Raw genomic sequence first — 21017 nt, 5'->3', positions numbered from 1 at the left:
TTGCTCAGGCACCTTCTACACTACCATATAAAATCCAGATTATCTGCTTTGAAATGAATTATATGGCAGTGTAGACTCATAATCCAGTTCAAAGCAGATAACGTGGATGTATTTATATGTTTCTGTATTATCCAGCAGAGGGCAGAGTTTGTGAACCAAAGCATGGTTTTACCTGTCTCAGGTATGACAGGTGTGTAATAGTAGGTATGTGAATACCGTAAAACACACGCTAGTTCAAATGCTATGCTGTGTTCAAATTTTGAAGCAATCGATGAAGTAGTTTGGGAGATATGAGGTCCCTCACAAACAGACATTACATTTTTATTTATATAAATATGTCACCCTGCATCTGATTTTCAATATGAACCATCTTTTGAAATTTGTGAGAGAACAGAAAGCCAGCAGTATCAGGTTTCCCGACAAGCAAACTCCTCCTTCCTATCAAGAACTAGAAGAAAACACCCAAGGCATTGAACCATCTTCGTGCAACAAGGCTTCTTTGTGTTACGGCAAATATTTTTGAAATGATCAAGAATGACAATGGATGCTAAATATATCCCTCCCATTCACAATGATAAAAAAAACAACACAATTATAAATAAGTACTAGCCATCATCACTAACCATGTTAATCAAGCACAAATACTATAATTAAACATCAGTATCAGCTATCATCACTATCCATGTTAATCAAACTCATACAATCAATTACAGGCATTGTTTTTTAAAACAAGTTTTTTTTGCTATTATGGTTATTATGGTTATGCTATGATGACTGCCCATTAAAAGTTCAGATACAGTATTATGTAGAGTTTTATTCAGATACTAAGTCAGAATATGCTATGTTTCCTCTCTTTAGACCCACATATCTTGAGGAAAAACAATTAGTGAATTGTGTCTTCAGTTTGTTTGCAGAGTTTTGCCTCCGCAGTGATGTGCCACCTATGACATTAATTGAAACTTGAAGTTATGGGCTCACTTCCTTTTGTCTGTTCTCATGTCAACTACATAGAAAGAAAAGTCCTCTTTGAAAAGCCAGTTTTGAATGGGAAGGATGGGGTTAAAGAGCAGGAAAAGTTAAAGACCAGCCAACATAAAACAAAACAGCTTTTAGGTTTGCAGGTCTTTTTCAAAATCTTGTTATTGGGTTTTAGTATGGTTTCCTATACTGGGGTATTTTTAATCTTTCCTTGTTAGTTTATTTTGAGTTCATTGCATGCTTTTTTAAGTTATTGTTTGTATTTTCTATTTCAGTGTACTGTACTGAGAACACAAGATATTGAGAGCTCTTCAAGAACACTTGGACCAAGCTGCTATTATGAGTCTAAATGCAGTCTGCAAGCTTACCATAGGAGTTCCAGCAGTCTGCTAAAGGATAGTTACATTAATTATAAATATTATAAAACTCACAATAATATACAAGATCAAGGAACAAATTGGTCTGTCTACTGTTTGTGGGAAGGGATTTTGAACAAACAGAAGATGACAGCTCTACTGAACTTTTGGTCAAATGTTAAACATTTGCATATTGGTTAATACACATCCAGCAGACTGATACAACGGGCAAGTGAAAGAAGCTAAAGTATATGAAATGGGGAATGGTCTCAATATTATCTATGCATAAAAATGAAATCTCACATGAGTGTTACAGGGGTGTTTCACAAAAAAGAGTGAATCAGAAGCAAGAAGCTGTGACTTGCATATTTCACCCTAACCAAAATCCACTAAGCAGAGGCTGGATGGCCATCTGTCGGGGGTGCTTTGAATGAGATTTTCCTGCTTCTTGCAGGGGGTTGGACTGGATGGCCCGTGGGGTCTCTTCCAACTCTATGATTCTAGTTATTAGTTCATCATTTCTGTCTCTGAATGAGCCAACAACAGGGTAATAGCTGACATACCCCATTACAGTTCGTATATGCAAGTGCTTCTTCCAGATAATAAACCCTTGGAATCCTTTGAATTTGGACTCAGCTCTGATTTATCTGAGTAGATTTCAAACTTATTCTATCTCCCAATGCTCCTGACTCATCATATTCTTTGCACAGCGTGGGAAGGCTACAGAAAGACTAGATAAAATATGTCTGTTTCAGAAAGTGGGAAGAAGAGTAGAATAGAATGTGTTATCTTAAGCCAGCTGTTTGGAAAATTGGATGAGAGAAGCAGGTCTAACTATATTTTTGGGAAAATGTTCTGAAAGTAAGAGCTACTGTCTTATAAAAGGGTGAGTTATTCTTTAGATGTTTTTAAATATTGACTGGATGCTTCTAATGCTGTTATACACGAAGGTGGGGCTAGATTAGTCCTTCCACACCATAGGTAACGGGCAAGCAGTTCCTGCCACCATGTGCCAGGAGCAACACTGTATTTCTGTCAATTTACGAACTCTTTCTTTATCTTCTAGAAACTATCAGGGGATTACCAGCAGATAGCATACTACAGGCACCAGTCCATGGACCGTCACTTTGAACAAGGCTGCAATGGATGTTGCTTAGGTCTAGATGTCAACCAGTTCTACAGTTCTATGACAGGATTCCGTTCTTGGCTATGCCTTTTTAGCTCTTAAAATACTCACCACACCAAAGCTAAAAACATCAATGGCAGTAGAAAGAGTCCCAGTCCGGACATATTCAGGGGGTAGGTACGCTAATGTGCCCTGCACAGTCTGGGTCCGGCCCAATGAGCTGCTCATGGTTCCCTGCTTTGGTCGGCGGCTGAACCGTGCTAATCCAAAGTCCGCCAGTCGTGGGTTGAGTGCTGCATCCAAGAGGATGTTAGAGCTATAAAGGGCAAGAAAGAGAAGTGTAGGTTGCTTACCTGTAACTGTATTTCGAGTGGTAGTCTGTAAAATTTGCATATATGGGTTTAAATGCGCATGTGCATCTTCAGAACATTCTAGAGCTCTGAAATGAAACATTGTAGCAGAGGCGCAGGAAAACCCATATGCACATATTTCACAGACTCCACAAAGAAGAGAGGGTTACAAACAAACCTTATATTTGAGCTCTCTGCTACTGTGAATTGGGTACCAAAGTCATTGATACTTGGCAGCCAAGAAGACTGAGATCTATGACATTTCTTCAACTTGATATCACCCCCTTCAGATAGTTCCAATCCATCTATCAATTTCTATAAGGAGAGGTAAGGGGGTATTAAGGCTGCAGAGTCTTGATCTAATTTTTTAAAATATACCTATGCTTCTGGTTTTTAAGATTCTTCTAGATATTATCCATATATCTGCAAACATACCTCTAAAATTTGTAAAAGCTAGAAAAAATAACATGACCTTCGCTACGTTTTGGATTTTGTTTTTTAGGGTTTTTTTTGGTGTGGCAAGTGTGGAGTTCCAAAGTGGGACCTTCACAAGTCTTTAGAGAACTAGAAAGGCTTGAGCCTGGGCACCCACATTTCAGTGCTGGCTAAGAATGCATTTCACAATGGAAAATAGTGTGTCACTTTTGCAATTCATGGAGAAGTCTGGTGAAGGTAACACGTTTCGATTATATCGACTTTGGATTATTGCCATGCATCCTATACGAGCCTCTTTTTGGAATTTTTCCAGAAATCTCAGCAAGTCCAAAATGTTGCAGCAAAATTGCAGACTAAGAATAGTTACTGGGACCATATTACTCCTTTGTTAAAACAACTTGACTATCAGCCCATTTTGGGGCACAATAAAATGCTTTATAAAGCTCATATGTCTTAAATTCAGATTATCTGAAAGCTTGTATCTCCCTATGCCAGTCTGCCCAAGTCTTTTTTTCGGGAGTAGGGCTTTCTCCCTTTCCCAGCAAGCTCAGAGGCTTGCCTCACAAAAACATGGCTCAGGTGGTCACCTTTTTGCTCTTCCTTCACTAGCAAACATCTCGTTAAACAGGCCTTCACTTTAAAATTTGTGAATGTGCAGTGTGTGTGTATATGCACCTTCAAGTTTGTAGTTGACTTATGATGACCCCTTACATTTTACAGTGTTTTCTTCCACAAGGAATATTCAGAGGTGGTTTTACCAGTTCCTTACTCTGAAATACAGCCTACAGCATATGCTATTAGCTGGTGGCCCGATATCCAAGTACTAGCTGGGCGGGGCTGATCATTCTTAGCTTTCAAGATCAGATGGGATCCAGTGGCTTTTGAATATTTAGGCTAGCACTGTTTCTAAATATGTGTGATTTTTTTTAAAAAAACCCCCAATGCTTTTGTTTTTTTTTAATTGGATCATTATTTTTAATTGGTACAACACATTGTTTTAGCTATTTTATTTGAAATTATATTGCAAACTGCTCTGGGTCCCACTCTCGGAGAATCAAAGGAATTAATAGGCAGTCATGTTTCAAAACAGCAGACTTCCACACTATGCTGTGTTCAGTGAAATGGATGGGAGGGTTTAGCCCCACAATACCGGATATACTTTTGGATCAAGTTCCAAGTTTGGGTCAAGTTTTGAACAGCAAAAGCTACACCACTGGAAGAAACTGTGCTTCCTTGCACTATCTGACACAACAGCCTCATGCTCTGCATCATAGTAACGCCTGTGTCATGTCATTCAAGACCTCACATACGAGACATGTCTAAAAAAAATGAAGTTCAACTTCGTGCCTTAAATTATTCTTTCTGGAAGTTCAGTGGCTTTTAGACCACTTAACTTCAAGGAACTCTTCCCAAATTACTTTGTTTGACAGAGTCTCCATTTGTCACAAAACACATTGTTGCAGTGACTGGGTCTGCTCCCGAACTAACATTAAAACTCAATTGCAAATGGACCCAAAATAACAAAAAAGTGCAAAACCTTCTAGGTCAAAATCACGATTCTTATCATCATCATCATCATCATCATCATCATCATCATCATCATCATCATCATCATCATCCACCACTGCCCCATTCCCCTTGCTTGAATGAAGAGTTCCCACCTCTTTACATCTCCATGGATGAGGCTAGGAGAGTCACTGTGCAGGAACTGAATGGCTCTGCTAGTGCCCACTGCCACATGCAGCCTCTGGGACCAGGTAAGGCAGGGACCAACCTGAGAAATGAAAGTCAAAGGACAGGATGGAGAACAGGGAAAGGACTGAAAGCCCCCTTCCCAAGGGGAAAAATGTATCTATATCACAGAAAAACTGGGGCGAAAGATGAGAATTTCAGCTGGGTACCTGTCTGTGTAAATGGTCATCCAAGGAGCCCTTTGGCAGGAAAACGTACACAAGGCAGAAATTCCCCTGTTCAGCACAGTAACCAGCAAGCTCTACAATGTTGGGATGGCGGAACCTGGGGCATAAGAGGAGGAGTGTGGCGGAATTGCAATTTCTCTGCTCCAACACATGTGAAATTATCTCAATTTTTGGAAATCCTGCTCCAGACCTGATTAACATTCCATTTCTTACCGGTAAAGCTTTTCCACTTCAGTGACAAAACTGTTTTTTATCACGCTCCAGTCCAATTCTGCTTCCTGTTAGTCAGACATAAAAAGACAGAGAGGGAGAGAGAGGGAGAGGAAAAGAGGAAGAAAGTCATCGAGGCAACCAGTCCATGATGAAGAACAGTGCATTCTGGGTGAAATGAAAGGGCAAGATTGAGTCAGCATCTCCTCATTCACAATTAAGAACAACAGACATAGGGTGAGCAACTAATAATTACAGATGGTTCTGTTACCAAACCTAGGGAAAGTTTCTCTTTTGGGCTACCACTCCCAGCAGGGCTGTAGCCAGGAAAAAATTTCCGGGGGGGGGGGGTTGAACCCCTAACACCCCCTCTCCCCTGATACAGGCCTGTCAATATATGCTTGAGATAGTGCTTGCAGTTCTGGAGGGACTCTTAATTTTTTTGCGTCTCATAGACTCAGCATGGGGGTTTGGTTAGCCAGTTAAAATTCATGAGTAAACCAGATTTTTTTTTAACCTGAAAATTTTTGGGTTAAAACCTTCCCCTGGCTACAGGCCTGACTTCCAGAATCTCCTGGCCAGGCCCAGTACTACATATAAACCCCAACTGCCTATGTTGAATCAAAGCAGAGCTCTTCCCTATCCTGTTACTACTAATGCAATTTGGAAACAGAAGATCAGATTTTATGTAGTATGATCCCCATTTTTATGGGTAAAACACTCTAAAACAACCTGTCTAATCTAAATTATATTACTTCTTATATTTAATATGTTTTTTTCTATTTTAAATGTATTGATTTTTAAAATAATCATGCCAATTATTTTATGTAGTGTTTTATGCTGTATTTCTTTATTTTGTATGCAGATGGCTTAAAGTCAAAGCCAGGGGTCCCCACACTAAGGCCCATGGGTCAGATGCAGCCCTCCAGGGTCATTGTCCCGGCCCTAATCTTTAGGTCTAGGGTCACTCTAAGTCTCAAACAGCTTGAAGGCACACAAGACCAACAATCGTTATTAACTTGACTATCTCATCAGATAAAAGCTGGCCCACAATTCCCATTGAAATACTGGGATGTTGGTTAAAATGGTTCTTAATTTTAAATATTGTATTGTTCTTTCATTTATTTTTGTACTACAAATAGGATTTGTGCAGTGTCCATAGGGATTCATTAATTTTTTTTCAAACTATAGTCTGGCTCCTCTACAGGCTGAGGGACCGTGGACCGGCCCTTGGCTCAAAAAAGTTTGAGGAGCCCTGGTATCAGCATTAATAAATTATTACTACTCCTGTTATATTTTGACTGTACTTGGGCTGGAAGAAAATCACAGAATCATATTAAAGGGCCTAGAAAGGCTCGAAAAACACCTGCAGGGGAATGTTTTTGGGGGTGCAGGTAAATGAAATTGTGAATATCCAATCAATGAAGAATGGAATCATACTGTATGCAAATAACTAATAGTCTGTAGTCAAATCTCAGATCTTGGATGTGTTGTTGAAAGGCCAAAATACAGTGAAAGAAGATCCACTGGCGAGGCTCACAAACTCACAATACCTCCTTGAGTCGCTTGACAGCATAGATAGTGTTTCGCAGACGGGCCTGATAGACACAGCCAAAGCCTCCTTCACCAATCTTTAGGTTTTCTGAGAAGTCACTTGTGGCTTGGCGCAGTTCCTCCAATCGCCATTCAAAGGGACAGGTTAGGGACAGAGAGCTGAGGCCCTGGAGTCAGGTTGAAGGGAGAGAGAGGGCAAATCAGTATTCTGAAAGGCACCTCCCCACTTAACACACATACCCACAACAACAACAACAATAACATCTACTACTACTACTACTACTACTACTACTACTTTATTTATATCCCAACACCATCTCCCAAAAGCGACTCGGAATGGCTTACAAAGCATGCAGTAGTGCAGAATACACAGAATACAGTAAAATACATGTAACACTATCAATTTACATAAAACCAATAATATATATAAACAAATTTTCACTAACAGCCTGGCAAGAATGTTTTAACACATAAATCCGTTTCCTCTTGACGATGTTTTCCATTACAATCCCCCCAAAAAAGTGTTTTAAAAAATCCAGCGAAACAGTTAGGAAAATAAAAGTTGGGGTATGTTTCAGTGATAGATAGATAGAAAGATAGTGATTGGAAAAGCATTTTTCTGGCCAAAACGGACAAATTAACTTTAGCTTTACAACAAACAAATACACAAAAACTTCAAGAAGAATGGAAACACTTTATGGAATGTATAAAGAACTTATAAAGAACCAGAGGAAAATGACTGCAGCAGGATTTGTTGACTAAAAACATTATTATATAGATATTTTGTTTAAATCTCAAATGGAAGGGAGAATAAGATATGGAAAGTGGATTGGAGAAATATACCAAGCTTCTCACCTTGAAAAAAAAAGAGCAGGAGCTATCAAGAATACAATGAGCAAAAATGTAGAGTCTCACTTATCCAAGCCTCGCTTATCCAAGCCTCTGGATTATCCAAGCCATTTTTGTAGTCAATGTTTTCAATATATTGTGATATTTTGGTGCTAAATTCGTAAATAGAGTAATTACAACATAACATTACTGAGTATTGAACTACTTTTTCTGTCAAATTTGTTGTATAACATGATGTTTTGGTGCTTAATTTGTAAAATCATAACCTAATTTGATGTTTAATAGGCTTTTCCTTAATCTCTCCTTATTATCCAAGATATTCGCTTATCCATGCTTCTGCCGGCCCCTTTAGCTTGGATAAGTGAGACTCTACTGTATTTCTATTCTGCTTTTCCCTCAGAGTGATTTGCAGAGTACCGTACAGTTAAAGCATACAAAAATAACATTAAACAGACATAATTAAACAATTAACCATTATTACAACAACATTATAGAGTTAAGGAAAAGAAGGGTCTTGGAAAAGATATTTTTGAAGAAATTTAATGAGGAATCAGCAAGGAAAGTGGCAAGAGGAGAATATGGAAGGACACTTAAAGAATGCTAACATTCCTGCATCAGTGCAGAAGAGATGGCAGAAGTTTTGACAAGGACAAGAAAAATAAGGAGTACCAGCATGAAAGAGCCAAAAGCAAAGCCACCAGCCAGTCCAACAAGAAAGAGGAAAAACCACCACCTAAGACAAAAGAAATAAAAAGCCATGGTGAAAAAAATAAGAATTTGAGAAATACAACCTACTTTACACAACTAAATGCAAACAAAGAGCATTCCATTAAGAGATAAAAGTTCCAGGCAAGTCTAGCTGTCCCTGGTTTCCTCTTCATTCCCACTCTCTCCGTCCCTGGCCCAATGGAACCAAGGACCAATGGGTATGTCTGTTGATAGGAATGGCCCCTACCTGCTCGTCGGGCTTTGTGGAAGGTGACCGCATGCTGTTCTGGTCCATGCTGCTGAGGCAGCGGTTGGGAGCGGGTTCTGGAAGAGACAGCGGTGGGGAGAAGGGCTCTGCTGGGCAGAGAAAGAAGACAGAGCACTGTTAAGAGTCAAGGTCCAAATAAACACTTCCGCTTCCTTACTGCTATCTGCTTAAGCATGTGCCGAGATGAGGGAAACTGTGACCCTATCTACATCGACTGTTTAATACAGTGTGAAGCTACTTTCCTGCAGATGTGGCATTCCAAAAGCTATAGGTGAGGAGGTTCTATATATGCCAACACCTTTCAATTTCATTTGGAATCAGTGACAGAGCCAAGGTCCAATGACATGTCCACAAACCACACTAAGATGGCTCCATTTGCTTTGGCCTCAGGGGAAAAAAGGGGACAGAGGACAAGGGATGCCCAATGCAAGCTCCTGAAAAACTCTTGCTTTTATTTCTAAAGGAAAACTGCCAAAACAGGCTTGAAAATGTGTGGGCAAAGCTTATGACATTTCAGCAGAGAGCAACGTAAATTTCCAATGCTTTGAAGATCCTGTCCCGCTTCCTTTGATGAACAACAGAGCTTCTTGTACGATATACAATTTATAGAATCTCATAAAAAGGCACAGTTTATCTACATGGCTTATATGATGCACAGAACACAGATTTTCCTGACATTAAAATACAGTTTTGGCATTAAATATCAATTTTCTTTTGTATACAGCAAACAGAGTCCCAGTCATCATGAGTCTCTTTGTCAAGATTTCAGAATGTATTAAGTATTTTTAAATTGGGCCCTATATGCTGTACAATGAAGGTACAGAAAGTCTCCTCTTGCATTAGGACCTATCAGCCTCAAAGATCAACTGACTGCATCTCAACTCCTGAACATTATACCAGTCTTCCCCAAATGGATAGCTTCCAGATGGGTTCATAATCCCCAGATTATGGGAGTTAGAATCCAATATATTCAGACGTCAATGGATTGGAAGAGGTTGGATGATATTAACCCACATTATCCATACAATTTATTTATTTATTTACAACTTTTATACCCCGCCCTTCTCACCCGAGGGGACTCAGGGCGGCTTACATAAATTGGCAAAATTTAATGCCCAAAATGCAATCATGAAAACAAAACAATATAGACAAATCCATTAATAACATTGTTAAAACACATTATAAAAACCTTAAAAACATATATATAATTCCATACAACGTTTCAGGGACTGGTTCTAGCCCGACCAAGCACGGGCTAAAGCCGCTATTAAGGCTTACTCCGTGGCTCTGCGAGCAGCCAGGAAGGAAAGCTTTCACGACTGCCCGCATAGCGTCTGCTGCCAATAGGCCATCGGAGTTGTTCCGAGTCGTAGGGGAGCTCCTGCGGCCCCCTGAGACCCAGGAGCTTCCTGATGACCCGGCAACTCGGTGCAGCGAGTTTGCGCACCATTTCGCAGGCAAAGTTGCTCAGATACGTCGTGAGTTGGACTCCAGCTTAACTGTGGTTTCAGCGGAGGTAACCGAGGCACCTGTCGGTTCGATCTTATGGGATTCTTTCCAGCTTGTTCTTCCTGATGACATGGAGGGGATTCTTGGGTCTGTGAGGGCGACCACTTGCGCTCTGGATCCTTGTCCCTCTTGGCTGGTTAAACTGGCCAAGGATGGGTTGTTGGAGTGGTTTGTGGCTATAATAAATGCCTCCTTGGGTCAGGGGTCATTTCCATCTTGTTTTAAGCAAGCGGTGGTAAAACCGCTACTAAAAAAGACCTCGTTAGACCCATCGGTTTGTAACAATTACAGACCAATCTCCAACCTCCCATTTTTGGGCAAGGTTCTGGAGCGGGTGGTTGCCACGCAGCTCCAGGGGTTTCTCGATGACACCGATTTTCTGGACTGCTCGCAGTCTGGCTTCAGGCCTGGGCACAGTACTGAGACGGCACTGGTAGCCTTGGTGGATGACCTCCGCAGGGAACTGGACAGGGGGAGTGTGACCCTGTTGGTTCTCCTGGATATCTCAGCGGCTTTCGATACCATCGACCATATTATCCTTCTGGGATGACTCTCTGGGATGGGGCTGGGTGGCACGGTTCTGCAGTGGCTCCGGTCCTTCCTGGAGGGTCGTTCCCAGATGGTGAAGCTGGGGGACACCTGCTCGGACCCCTGGCCATTGACCTGTGGGGTTCCGCAGGGGTCTATCTTATCCCCCATGCTTTTTAACATCTACATGAAACCACTGGGAGAGGTCATCCGGAGTTTTGGAGGGCGTTGCCATCTCTACGCAGATGACACGCAAATCCACTACTCGTTCCCATCTGACTCCAAGGAAGCCCCTCGGATGCTGAACCAGTGCCTGGCCGCTGTGGCGGACTGGATGAGGAGGAACAAGCTGAGAATCAATCCCGACAAGACAGAGGCCCTCCTGGTCAGTCGTGCGCCGGATCGGGGCATTGGGTGGCAACCTGTGCTGGACGGGGTCGCACTCCCCCTGAAATCACAGGTCCGCAGTTTGGGGGTCCTCCTGGACTCAGCGTTGACGCTTGAAGCACAGGTGTCGGCGGTGGCCGGGAGGGCCTTTGCACAACTCAAACTTGTGCGCCAACTGCGACCATACCTCGTGAAGTCTGACTTGATCACAGTGGTCCATGCCTTAGTTACCTCTAGACTGGACTACTGTAATGCGCTCTACATGGGGCTTCCCTTGAAGACGCCCCGGAAATTACAATTGGTCCAACGCTCGGCTGCCAGATTAATAACGGGGGCAAGTTACAGGGAGAGATCCACTCCCTTGTTTAAGGAGCTCCACTGGCTGCCGTTCATCTTTCGGTCCCAATTCAAGGTGCAGACCATCATTTATAAAGCCCTAAACGGTTTGGAACCCACCTACCTCCGTGACCGTATCTCCCTCCATAAACCTGCCCGATCTTTACGATCATCCGGGGAGGCCCTTTTATCACCACTGTCTATATCCCAGGCCCGCCTTGTGAGTACAAGGGAGAGGGCCTTTTCTGCTGTGGCCGCCCGACTATGGAACTCACTGCCTACTGAAATCAGGCAAGCTCCCACTTTGTTAGCTTTTAGGAAAGACCTGAAAACATGGCTCTTCCGCTGTGCTTTCGGTGAGTAATTTCTGTTATATATTTCTGTGTTACTCCCCCCCGAACATCTATCCTCTAAACTGCCCCACTCTCATATGTCCCTGTCCACATTGGAGTACCCCTCTGTCCCTCTCACTCCGGGTTTTATCTTTGTGTTCATGTGGCCTGCTCTTGTTTTACTGTTTCTTGATTTCTTGATGTGATGTCTATTATTATCTATTGTATTACTTTTAATTATGTTATGATATGCTGTTTTATATTTTATTATATTGTATTGCTTTGGGCATGGCCCCATGTTAGTCGCCCCGAGTCCCCGCTGGGGAGATGGTGGCGGGGTATAAATAAAGTTTTATTATTATTATTATTATTCTAAATGCTGCCCATAGCCCATTTACCTTTAAGTTGTGGGATGGACACATCAGAATTCCAGCTACAAAATTCCTCTTTAGAAGCTTTATTACATATAAACTGTAACCCTTCGAACCCTGTTCAAACATTTTTCTGTAATATTTGCGGCTCAAATATAATTGTTCCAGTGCACACAAAGATGAGAAATCAATTAACCAAGCTTCTGACAGAGAGGCTAGTTTTTACCTAGCTTTCTTATACTCTCTTCTGTTCATCCTCTTTCCAGATGAAAGACCTTTATAGCAGTATTAGGGATGGTGAAGTGAAGTTGGGAAAACACAGACTTTTGATATTGGGTTGTAGGATTGGGTCTGCAGTAAACAATACAATACATCTTGAGCTGGGAAAGAGTGGGTTTCTACCCTAGCCAATCCAGGTAGTTATGTGTGGTTGTCTACAAAATACAAGATGAACAGCAGCTACTCTGAGAATGTCTTACTAAACACGTGTGAGCATGAAAACAAGATAGGAAAAGGAAGACCCACAAATGCCTAGGTGAGTGTTCTAGGAATCTTTAGGTCTTCCAGCACAACTTCCCAGTTGACTTCCTAGAGACTGCTTGAGAGAACATATTAATAAGTTTGCTTTACCAGCTCCTTTTGAAATGTTGAAAGATCTAGTAAAGCAAATGGGCACCAGAATTGAAACTATAGAAAAAATGATGAAAGTTTTTATATCCCGCCACCATCCGTCATCTGCTGGGTTCAGTGTTCTCTCAATATAGGTGAACTATAACTCCCAGATTCCAAGGTCAATCACTTCCCAAACCCCACCAGGATTCACAGTTGGCCATGTTGGGTCTGTGTGCCAGGTTTGGCTCCGATCTGTCATTGGTTGAGTTCAGTGCTCTCTGGATAAGGGTGAACTACAACTCCCATATGCCAAAGACAATCACCCCCAAACCCCACCTGTATGCACAGTTGGCCATGTTGGGTCTGTGTATCAAGTTTGGTCGATATTCCTCATCTGCTAGATTCAGTATTCTCTGAATATGGGTGAACTACAAGTCTCTGATGCCAAGATCTATCACTCGCAAAGCCCGCCAGTATTCACAATTGGCCATGTTTAGTCTGTGTGCCAAGTTTAGTTCAGATCCGTCACTTGCTGGGTTCAGTGTTCTCTGAATACGGGTGATTGCCAAGGTCAATCACCCCAAAGTCCACCAGTATGCAAAGTTTGCTGCATTGGGTCTGTGTGGCAAACTTGGTCCAGATCCATCATTAGTGGGATTAAGAGGGCTCATGGAGTACAGGTGAACTATAACTTTGGTCGATCACTCCCAAAGTCCACCAGTACTCCCAGTTGGCCATGCTGAGTTAATGTGCTAAGTTTGATCCAGATTTTTCACTTTTATTATGTGTATAGATAGATAATAATACCTGACTTTTTCTCTTTACATAAGAGATTCAATGAGGGTTACAATAAAACCAATGCAATACAATTTAAAACATAAAACTATATAAACATTAAATGTTAACAGTATTACAAATAAACAGTTAAAATCCTTAAAACCAATTAAAAACCTATTCATAGCTAAAACATCCCCAGATTGTGAATGTTTTGAATAAAAAAAATATTCTGAAACATATGACATAGGAACTTGTATCTATTCTTTTCATGTTACTTTTATCTCTAATTTTCTGTTAAAGAACACAGCAATTTCATTAACTGTGGCAAAACAGTATCTCTTTCTTCCCCATCAAGATTCCAGACACCTTTGTTGGTTTTAATTTTTTTGGGGAAAAACTCACAAAATTATATGCAATGTGTTGTGGTTCAGTCTGATGATGAAGGGGGATTTGAAAGGGGATTTGGGTTTGAGTAGTCTGTTCCAGGAAATGTGGAACAGCAGTTTGAACAGCAGTCTGTCCCTGGGAATGTTGACATTTTTGAAATGCAGGTGGATTCAGAAAGTGTTGATGACTTAGAAAGACAGACAAAACAGGGGAATGTTGAAAGCTCTGAGTTTAGCAGAGATGCTGCGGAAGTTTGTGATAAAAGGATGACCTTTCATGGGAGTCTGAGAACTGTCAATATCAACAAAGCCCAGATGGGAATGAGGGGGATGACAGGGATTTCAGGTTAAAAATGAGATCGGGCCCCAGATGCTCTGTGAGAATTGGAGGCAAGCGTGTGTCTGGGGGGTGGGGGCTAGAGCTTGGAGGAATGTGTTTCTAGCTTGCAAGGAGGTTTTAAAGGAGATGTAATTTGGAAAGGTTTCAGTCAGAGCAACATCACTGTTGAAGATTCAATTCTTGCTTAGTTTTAGTTCATGCCTCGTCTCATGTTTGGATTATACTTTTGAAGTTCATGTTTTCGGGTTTCTTCGGAATTGCCTTGCTATTCTTGGGTCTCTGTACTTTTATCTACGAACACTCTAAACTGTGTTTTATGGATTGCTCTCAATTGGATTATTGCTTTCTTTACTGTTTTTTATTACGTTTTGCTATTCTTTATCAATAAACTGAAAAACTCAAGCCTGCTGTGGTGGAGTGTGTGTGTGTAGCAAGGTGAACCAGCGCTGAGGTGCGACACAATGTATGTGTTGGTTCAAGAATCCAATCTTCTTCCAAAAGAAAAAGGAGGCGATAGGGCCTCTGCAAGGAGAAGATGGGGTGATGGCGACAGGGGACAGGGAAAAGGCAGAACTGCTCAATGCCTTCTTTGCCTCGGTCTTCTCACAAAAAGAAAGCCATCTTCTACCTCAGCAACATGGAATGGACGAAGGATTGGGGGAAATCCAACCCCAATTAGGGAAACAAGTTGTCCAGGAACACCTGGCCTCTCTAAACGAATTCAAGTCCCCAGGGCCGGATCAGCTACATCCAAGAGTATTGAAGGAATTAGCGGAAGTTATTTCAGAACCACTAGCAATTATCTTCGAGAGTTCTTGGAGAACGGGAGAAGTCCCAGCAGATTGTAGGAGGGCGAATGTGGTCCCTATCTTCAAGAAGGGAAAAAAGAACGACCCAAACAATTACCGCCCGGTCAGCCTCACATCGATACCAGGCAAGATTCTGGAAAAGATCATCAAGGAAGTGGTCTGCGAACACTTAGAAACAAATGCGGTCATTGCTAATAGTCAACACGGATTTACCAAAAACAAGTCATGCCAGACTAATCTGATCTCTTTTTTCGATAGAGTTACGAGTTGGGTCGATACAGGGAATGCTGTGGATGTAGCCTACCTGGATTTCAGTAAGGCCTTCGACAAAGTCCCCCACGACCTTCTGGCAAATAAACTAGTAAAATGTGGGCTAGACAAAACTACGGTTAGGTGGATCTGCAATTGGCTAAGCGAACGAACCCAAAGGGTGCTCACCAATGCGTCGTCTTCATCATGGAAAGAAGTGACAAGTGGAGTGCCGCAGGGCTCAGTCCTGGGCCTGGTTCTGTTCAACATCTTTATTAACGACTTAGACGAAGGGTTAGAAGGCACGACCATCAAGTTTGCAGATGACACAAAACTGGGAGGGATAGCTAACACTCCAGAAGACAGGAGCAGAATTCAAAACGATCTTGACAGACTAGAGAGATGGGCCGAAACTAACAAAATGAAGTTCAACAGGGACAAATGCAAGATACTTCATTTCGGCAGAAAAAATGGAAATCAAAGATACAGAATGGGGGACGCCTGGCTTGACACCAGTGTGTGCGAAAAAGACCTTGGAGTCCTCGTGGACAACAAGTTAAACATGAGCCAACAATGTGATGCAGCAGCTAAAAAAGCCAACGGGATTATGGCCTGCATCAATAGGGGTATAGCGTCTAGATCCAGGGAAGTCATGCTCCCCCTCTATTCTGCCTTGGTCAGACCACACCTGGAATACTGTGTCCAATTCTGGGCACCACAGTTGAAGGGAGATGTTGACAAGCTGGAAAGCGTCCAGAGGAGGGCGACTAAAATGATTAAGGGTCTGGAGAACAAGCCCTATGAGGAGCGGCTTAAAGAGCTGGGCATGTTTAGCCTGCAGAAGAGAAGGCTGAGAGGAGACATGATAGCTATGTACAAATACGTGAAGGGAAGTCATAGGGAGGAGGGAGCAAGCTTGTTTTCTGCTGCCCTGCAGACTAGGACACGGAACAATGGCTTCAAACTACAGGAAAGGAGATTCCACCTGAACATCAGGAAGAACTTCCTCACTGTGAGAGCTGTTCGGCAGTGGAACTCTCTCCCCCGGGCTGTGGTGGAGGCTCCTTCCTTGGAGGCTTTTAAGCAGAGGCTGGATGGCCATCTGTCGGGGGTGCTTTGAATGCGATTTCCTGCTTCTTGGCAGGGGGTTGGACTGGATGGCCCATGAGGTCTCTTCCAACTCTACTATTCTATGATTCTAAATATTATTTCACTTTTTCTCAAGTTAGTGCTTGAATGGGGATTCTATTTTTATTATTTGGGCACTAGGAAAGTGATAGGTTTGCTTTTCAAAAGGGATCCCAATTAAGTCTTCCTTTGCATATTTTTGAAAAAAAAGTGAACCTTCAAAAATTAAAAACCCAGTGAACTTAATTTAATGAATTGTTTTATTGTTCAGGTGTTCTGTTTCCTATTCTCTCCCTCTACCCAATAAGCAGAAAATATATACAGGCAATTTTTTTAAGGAAGGAAAAAGAAGGCAGAAACATTATATCCAAATTTCAATTTTTAGTCCCATTTTGGTGGGAGAAAGGTGACATACAAATCTAATAAAAGTGAGTCACTTTATAATTCAAAAACATGCATGAGTTGAGAGAATGGCAGAGATATTAATAAAAAGCAGTGACATAAAAAATAAACATGAAAATAAAATAATAGGGATAACTTATGTATTTTGTTTTTTCGTGTCAGGAGGAACCAGAGTTGCTTCTGGAGTGAGAGAATTGGCCGTCTGCAAGGACGTCGCCCAGGGGACTCCCGGATGTTTTGATGTTTTACCATCTTTGTGGGAGGCTTCTCTCATGTCCCCGCATGGAGCTGGAGCTGATAGAGGGAGCTCATCCGCACTCTCCCCGGGTGGGATTCGAACCTGGCAGCTTTCAGGTCAGCAACCCAACCTTCAAGTCACAAGGCTTTTATCCCCTTGGCCACCGGAGGCTCAACTTCTGTATTAAGGACTGCTTTCTCATATCTTCTTTGATAACTAAAGCTGCTTGTAGGAAAATAACGGCCACGGGGAGTAGCAATCATATGCTTCATTGCTTTAGTGTCTTTATAACTAAATATAACTCTAGATTTAGTTATTAAAAACAACAAAAGCAATGAGGCATGTTATAACAGTTTTAAAGCTATTTTAAACTTTTAATTGTAACTAATTCTGTTTGCAAAAGGGAACTTGTAAGTGTATGAACAAATAACCAAATAAAATATAAAAGGCGACATAAAGCAATGTTTAAAAGCCTCATCTATCCCAGTATAATTAAAATGAAAGGAGATTAATTTAAGAATGGATTAAAACCCAGCAAACACGGAGGATGATTGTACTTGCAGAACTACCACAGAGAGGATGTTCCTACATGCTTCTTTTCATATTGGAAAGCTAGAACTTCCAACTGATTTCAGAGCTGTGATTTTATCTCAGTCCCTTTACTCAATTAGGACGTAAATCATAGTACAGTAGAGTCTCGCTTATCCAACATAAGCGGCAGAATGTTGGATAAGCAAAAATGTTGGATAATAAGGAGGGATTAAGGAAAAGCCTTTTAAATGTCAAATTAAGTTATGATTTTACAAATTAAGCACCAAAACATCATGTTTTACAACAAATTGACAGAAAAATTAGTTCAATACACCGTAACGCTATATAGTAATTAGTATATTTACGAATTTAGCAACAAAACATGACAATATATTGAAAACATTGACTACAAAAACATTGACTACTATAAGGCAGACTGCGTTGGATAATACAGAACGTTGGATAAGTGAAGGTTGGATAAGTGAGACTCTATTGTAATCGAAATCACAATATCATGGCAAAAAAAGAAAAGGGGGCATGTAACTCCATTTCAAACGGGACAGTTCTGGTGACCAAAGTTCAAGCAAAGTGACTGAATAAAAGGACAACCCAAACAGTGAAAGGAGGAAAACAAGTTCTCCGTGAGGCAAGACTAAAGATTTAGATGCTTTTTAGGATATGGGTGGGAAAAGATCTATTATTTGAATGGCATTGCAGAGGGGTTTTCTACTCTATCTTTCATATAAAGGCTTGAGAGTAATTACATGAAATTGGCATGCAATTGCAAGGATGGGCTGCATGTCAGCTTCACAAGTCCTTTTTTGCAGGTGACAGTGATTCCAAATCTTGTCCATCTCAACAAAAGATCACATGTTTTAGCTGCCTGTTCTTTTGGCTACACATTTGGCAACAAGCCATAATGTCCAATGAGAAGCTGCTTTGGCAACAAACCCACACAAATATAGATTTCCATCTCCGTTTCCTCTCCTTGCCTGTGCTTGTCTGCTTCTGTGGAAGCACTCTCCTCTTCCAGTCAACCACAGAAAGGAGAGAAGAAAGGGAAGGTAACATAGGCAATTTCCCCAGACACCTCTCCTAAAGAGATGTGACAGCCACTGCTGTAATCACTCATCTTCCTCATCTTTCTCTCCCTTTTGCCCCATGACTACTAGGAGGAGAGTAATGAGGCATTTTGAGTGGGGAGACAGGAAAACAGGTGCAGATCAGAAAGAGCTGAACATGACCATGCCTATCCTATAGCCAAAAAATTGACCAAAGGATGCCACTTGCCTCCTGCTCTATCTACTCTACCAGTCATCCTTCTGGAAGTAACAGTGCAAAATTCACTGCCACTGATTTTGGACAATGTTGCAAAATTGATTAGATAAATATATAGATAAGGCTAGTGACAGTAGCTTGACTGCTAAATCAAATATATTTGTTCAGGGGGAATGAGTATACTAAATACACTCTGCGACCATTGGCATGGCAAGAGATAAGCAGCCAGTGTGTTTTCTTCAATGAAGCCCCAAACAAATTGGGAGAAAATCACTTTGGATAATGTTGGACCCCTTAGATCTCTATCACCTCATTGTGGTCCGTTTTATTTTGGTAGTGACACATGCTCCTGAAATTCACTTTGCGACCTTTCGGAGCAAGAATAGTACAGTTGGCTCTCCATACCCATGAGGGTTTGGTTGTAGAACTCTTCACCAATACCAAAATCTAAGGTTAAGGTAAAGGTTTTCCCCTGACGTTAAGTCCAGTCATGACCGACTCTGGGGGTTGGTGCTCATCTCCATTTCTAAGCCGAAGAGCCGGCGTTGTCCGTAGACACCTCCAAGGTCAGGTGGCCGGCATGACTGCACGGAGCACCCTTACCGACCTGCCGGAGCGGTACCTATTTATCTACTCATATTTGCATGTTTTCAAACTGCTAGGTTGGCAGGAGCTGGGGCTAACAGCGGGCGCTCATTCCGCTCCCAGGATTTGAACCTGGGACCTTTCGGGCTGCAAGTTCAGCAGCTCAGTGCTTTAACACACTGCGCCACCATCAGGGGCCCCACCAAAATCTATCGATGTTCAAATGTCAGTGTGCTGGAAGAAGCAAAAATCACCAGCATTATAGTGATGCACCTACGCTACGCCATCAACTCCGCTGGACTGGCCATGTTGTCCGAATGCCCGATCACCATCTCCCAAAGCAGTTACTATACTTCCAACTCAAGAATGGGAAACGTAATGTTGGTGGAGATTTAAAGATGGACTCAAAGCCAACTTTAAAAACTGTGGCATAGACACTGAGAACTGGGAAGCCCTGGCCCTTGAGTATTCTCACTAGAGATCAGCTGTGAGCAACAGTGCTGTAGAATTCGAAAAGGCACGAATGCAGGGCGAAAGGAAGAAATGTATCAAGAGGAAGGCGCATCAAGCCAACCCTGACTGGGACTGCCATCCATCTGAAAATCGATGTCCTCACTGCAGAAGAACATGCAGATCAAGAATAGGTCTCTACAGTCACCGATGGACACACTGCCAAGACACTACACTTGGAGGATCATCATCCTCGAGCTATGCGGGATCGCTTAAGTAAGTAAAGGATGTTCAAGTCCCTTATATAAAAGGAATGCATTTATTTGCAAAAGGCATGCTTTTATTTGCAAAACGCATCTACATCCTCTTTACATTACTTTAGTAGATGATTCTGATTTTCTAATATACAGTAGAGTTCCAGTTATCCGACTTAAACCGGTGGGTCGAATGTTGGATAACCGGATCTGTTGAATAATAGGGAGGCACGGTTTAGGGAAGCGTGTTGCTGCTGCGTTTCTCGGAAGGACAGGCCCCTACTGAAGGGAAGAAACTCTTTCCTCCAGCAAGGGACTGGCCTTCAGAGAAACGCGGAGCATGCCCCGGGTTTCCCTCGGCCAGGTTTCTCTCTTCCGAACTCCCTCTGGCTCAGCAGTGCTCCTTTCCTTGGGCTACCACAGGAGGAGGTGCGGAGGACGGGGAGGTAGACGCAGTGGTAGAGGGGGGTGAATGTGATGCGCCGCCAAGCCCCTGGCGGTGCCTCAAATAATACAGACTGTTGGATAAGCAGAAGACGGATAACCGGAACTCTACTGTAATGTAAATGCCTCGTAGATAGTCATTATATCTATATATATATATAAAAAGGTAATGAAATTTTGGCCGAGGACAAAACAACAAAACTGCACATCCCAGAAACACTAAACTTGGCAGCACAACCCCTCATCCATGCCTCTACGTTCATAAAACAAAAAGAAAAGAAAAATAAAGTCCTAATTAGAGGGAGAGGAATAATTGTG

The 21017-nt window shown here is 42.0% G+C and overlaps 1 protein-coding gene across 2 annotated transcripts in view; it reads right to left on the bottom strand.

Annotated features, from left to right (window-relative positions):
- irak1 (interleukin 1 receptor associated kinase 1) overlaps nucleotides 1-21017 on the bottom strand; it is a 47271-nt gene that overhangs the window by 9439 nt on the left and 16815 nt on the right. The window contains exons 4-9 of one of the 2 annotated variants that reach the window (XM_008103911.3): nucleotides 8733-8842; nucleotides 6928-7095; nucleotides 5378-5442; nucleotides 5147-5261; nucleotides 4907-5019; nucleotides 2572-2776 (exon numbers count right to left, since the gene is read on the bottom strand). In XM_008103911.3, coding sequence (XP_008102118.1) covers nucleotides 2572-2776; nucleotides 4907-5019; nucleotides 5147-5261; nucleotides 5378-5442; nucleotides 6928-7095; nucleotides 8733-8842 — 776 coding nt within the window. The remainder of the gene's footprint in view (nucleotides 1-2571; nucleotides 2777-4906; nucleotides 5020-5146; nucleotides 5262-5377; nucleotides 5443-6927; nucleotides 7096-8732; nucleotides 8843-21017) is intronic. The other variant, XM_008103912.3, reaches the window with a different exon arrangement.

The sequence above is a fragment of the Anolis carolinensis genome, chromosome 2, assembly GCF_035594765.1.
Source record: "Anolis carolinensis isolate JA03-04 chromosome 2, rAnoCar3.1.pri, whole genome shotgun sequence".
NCBI lineage: Eukaryota > Metazoa > Chordata > Lepidosauria > Squamata > Dactyloidae > Anolis > Anolis carolinensis.
Note: the sequence above shows the minus strand (reverse complement) of the source record. Positions and strands in the feature narration are given on the sequence as shown.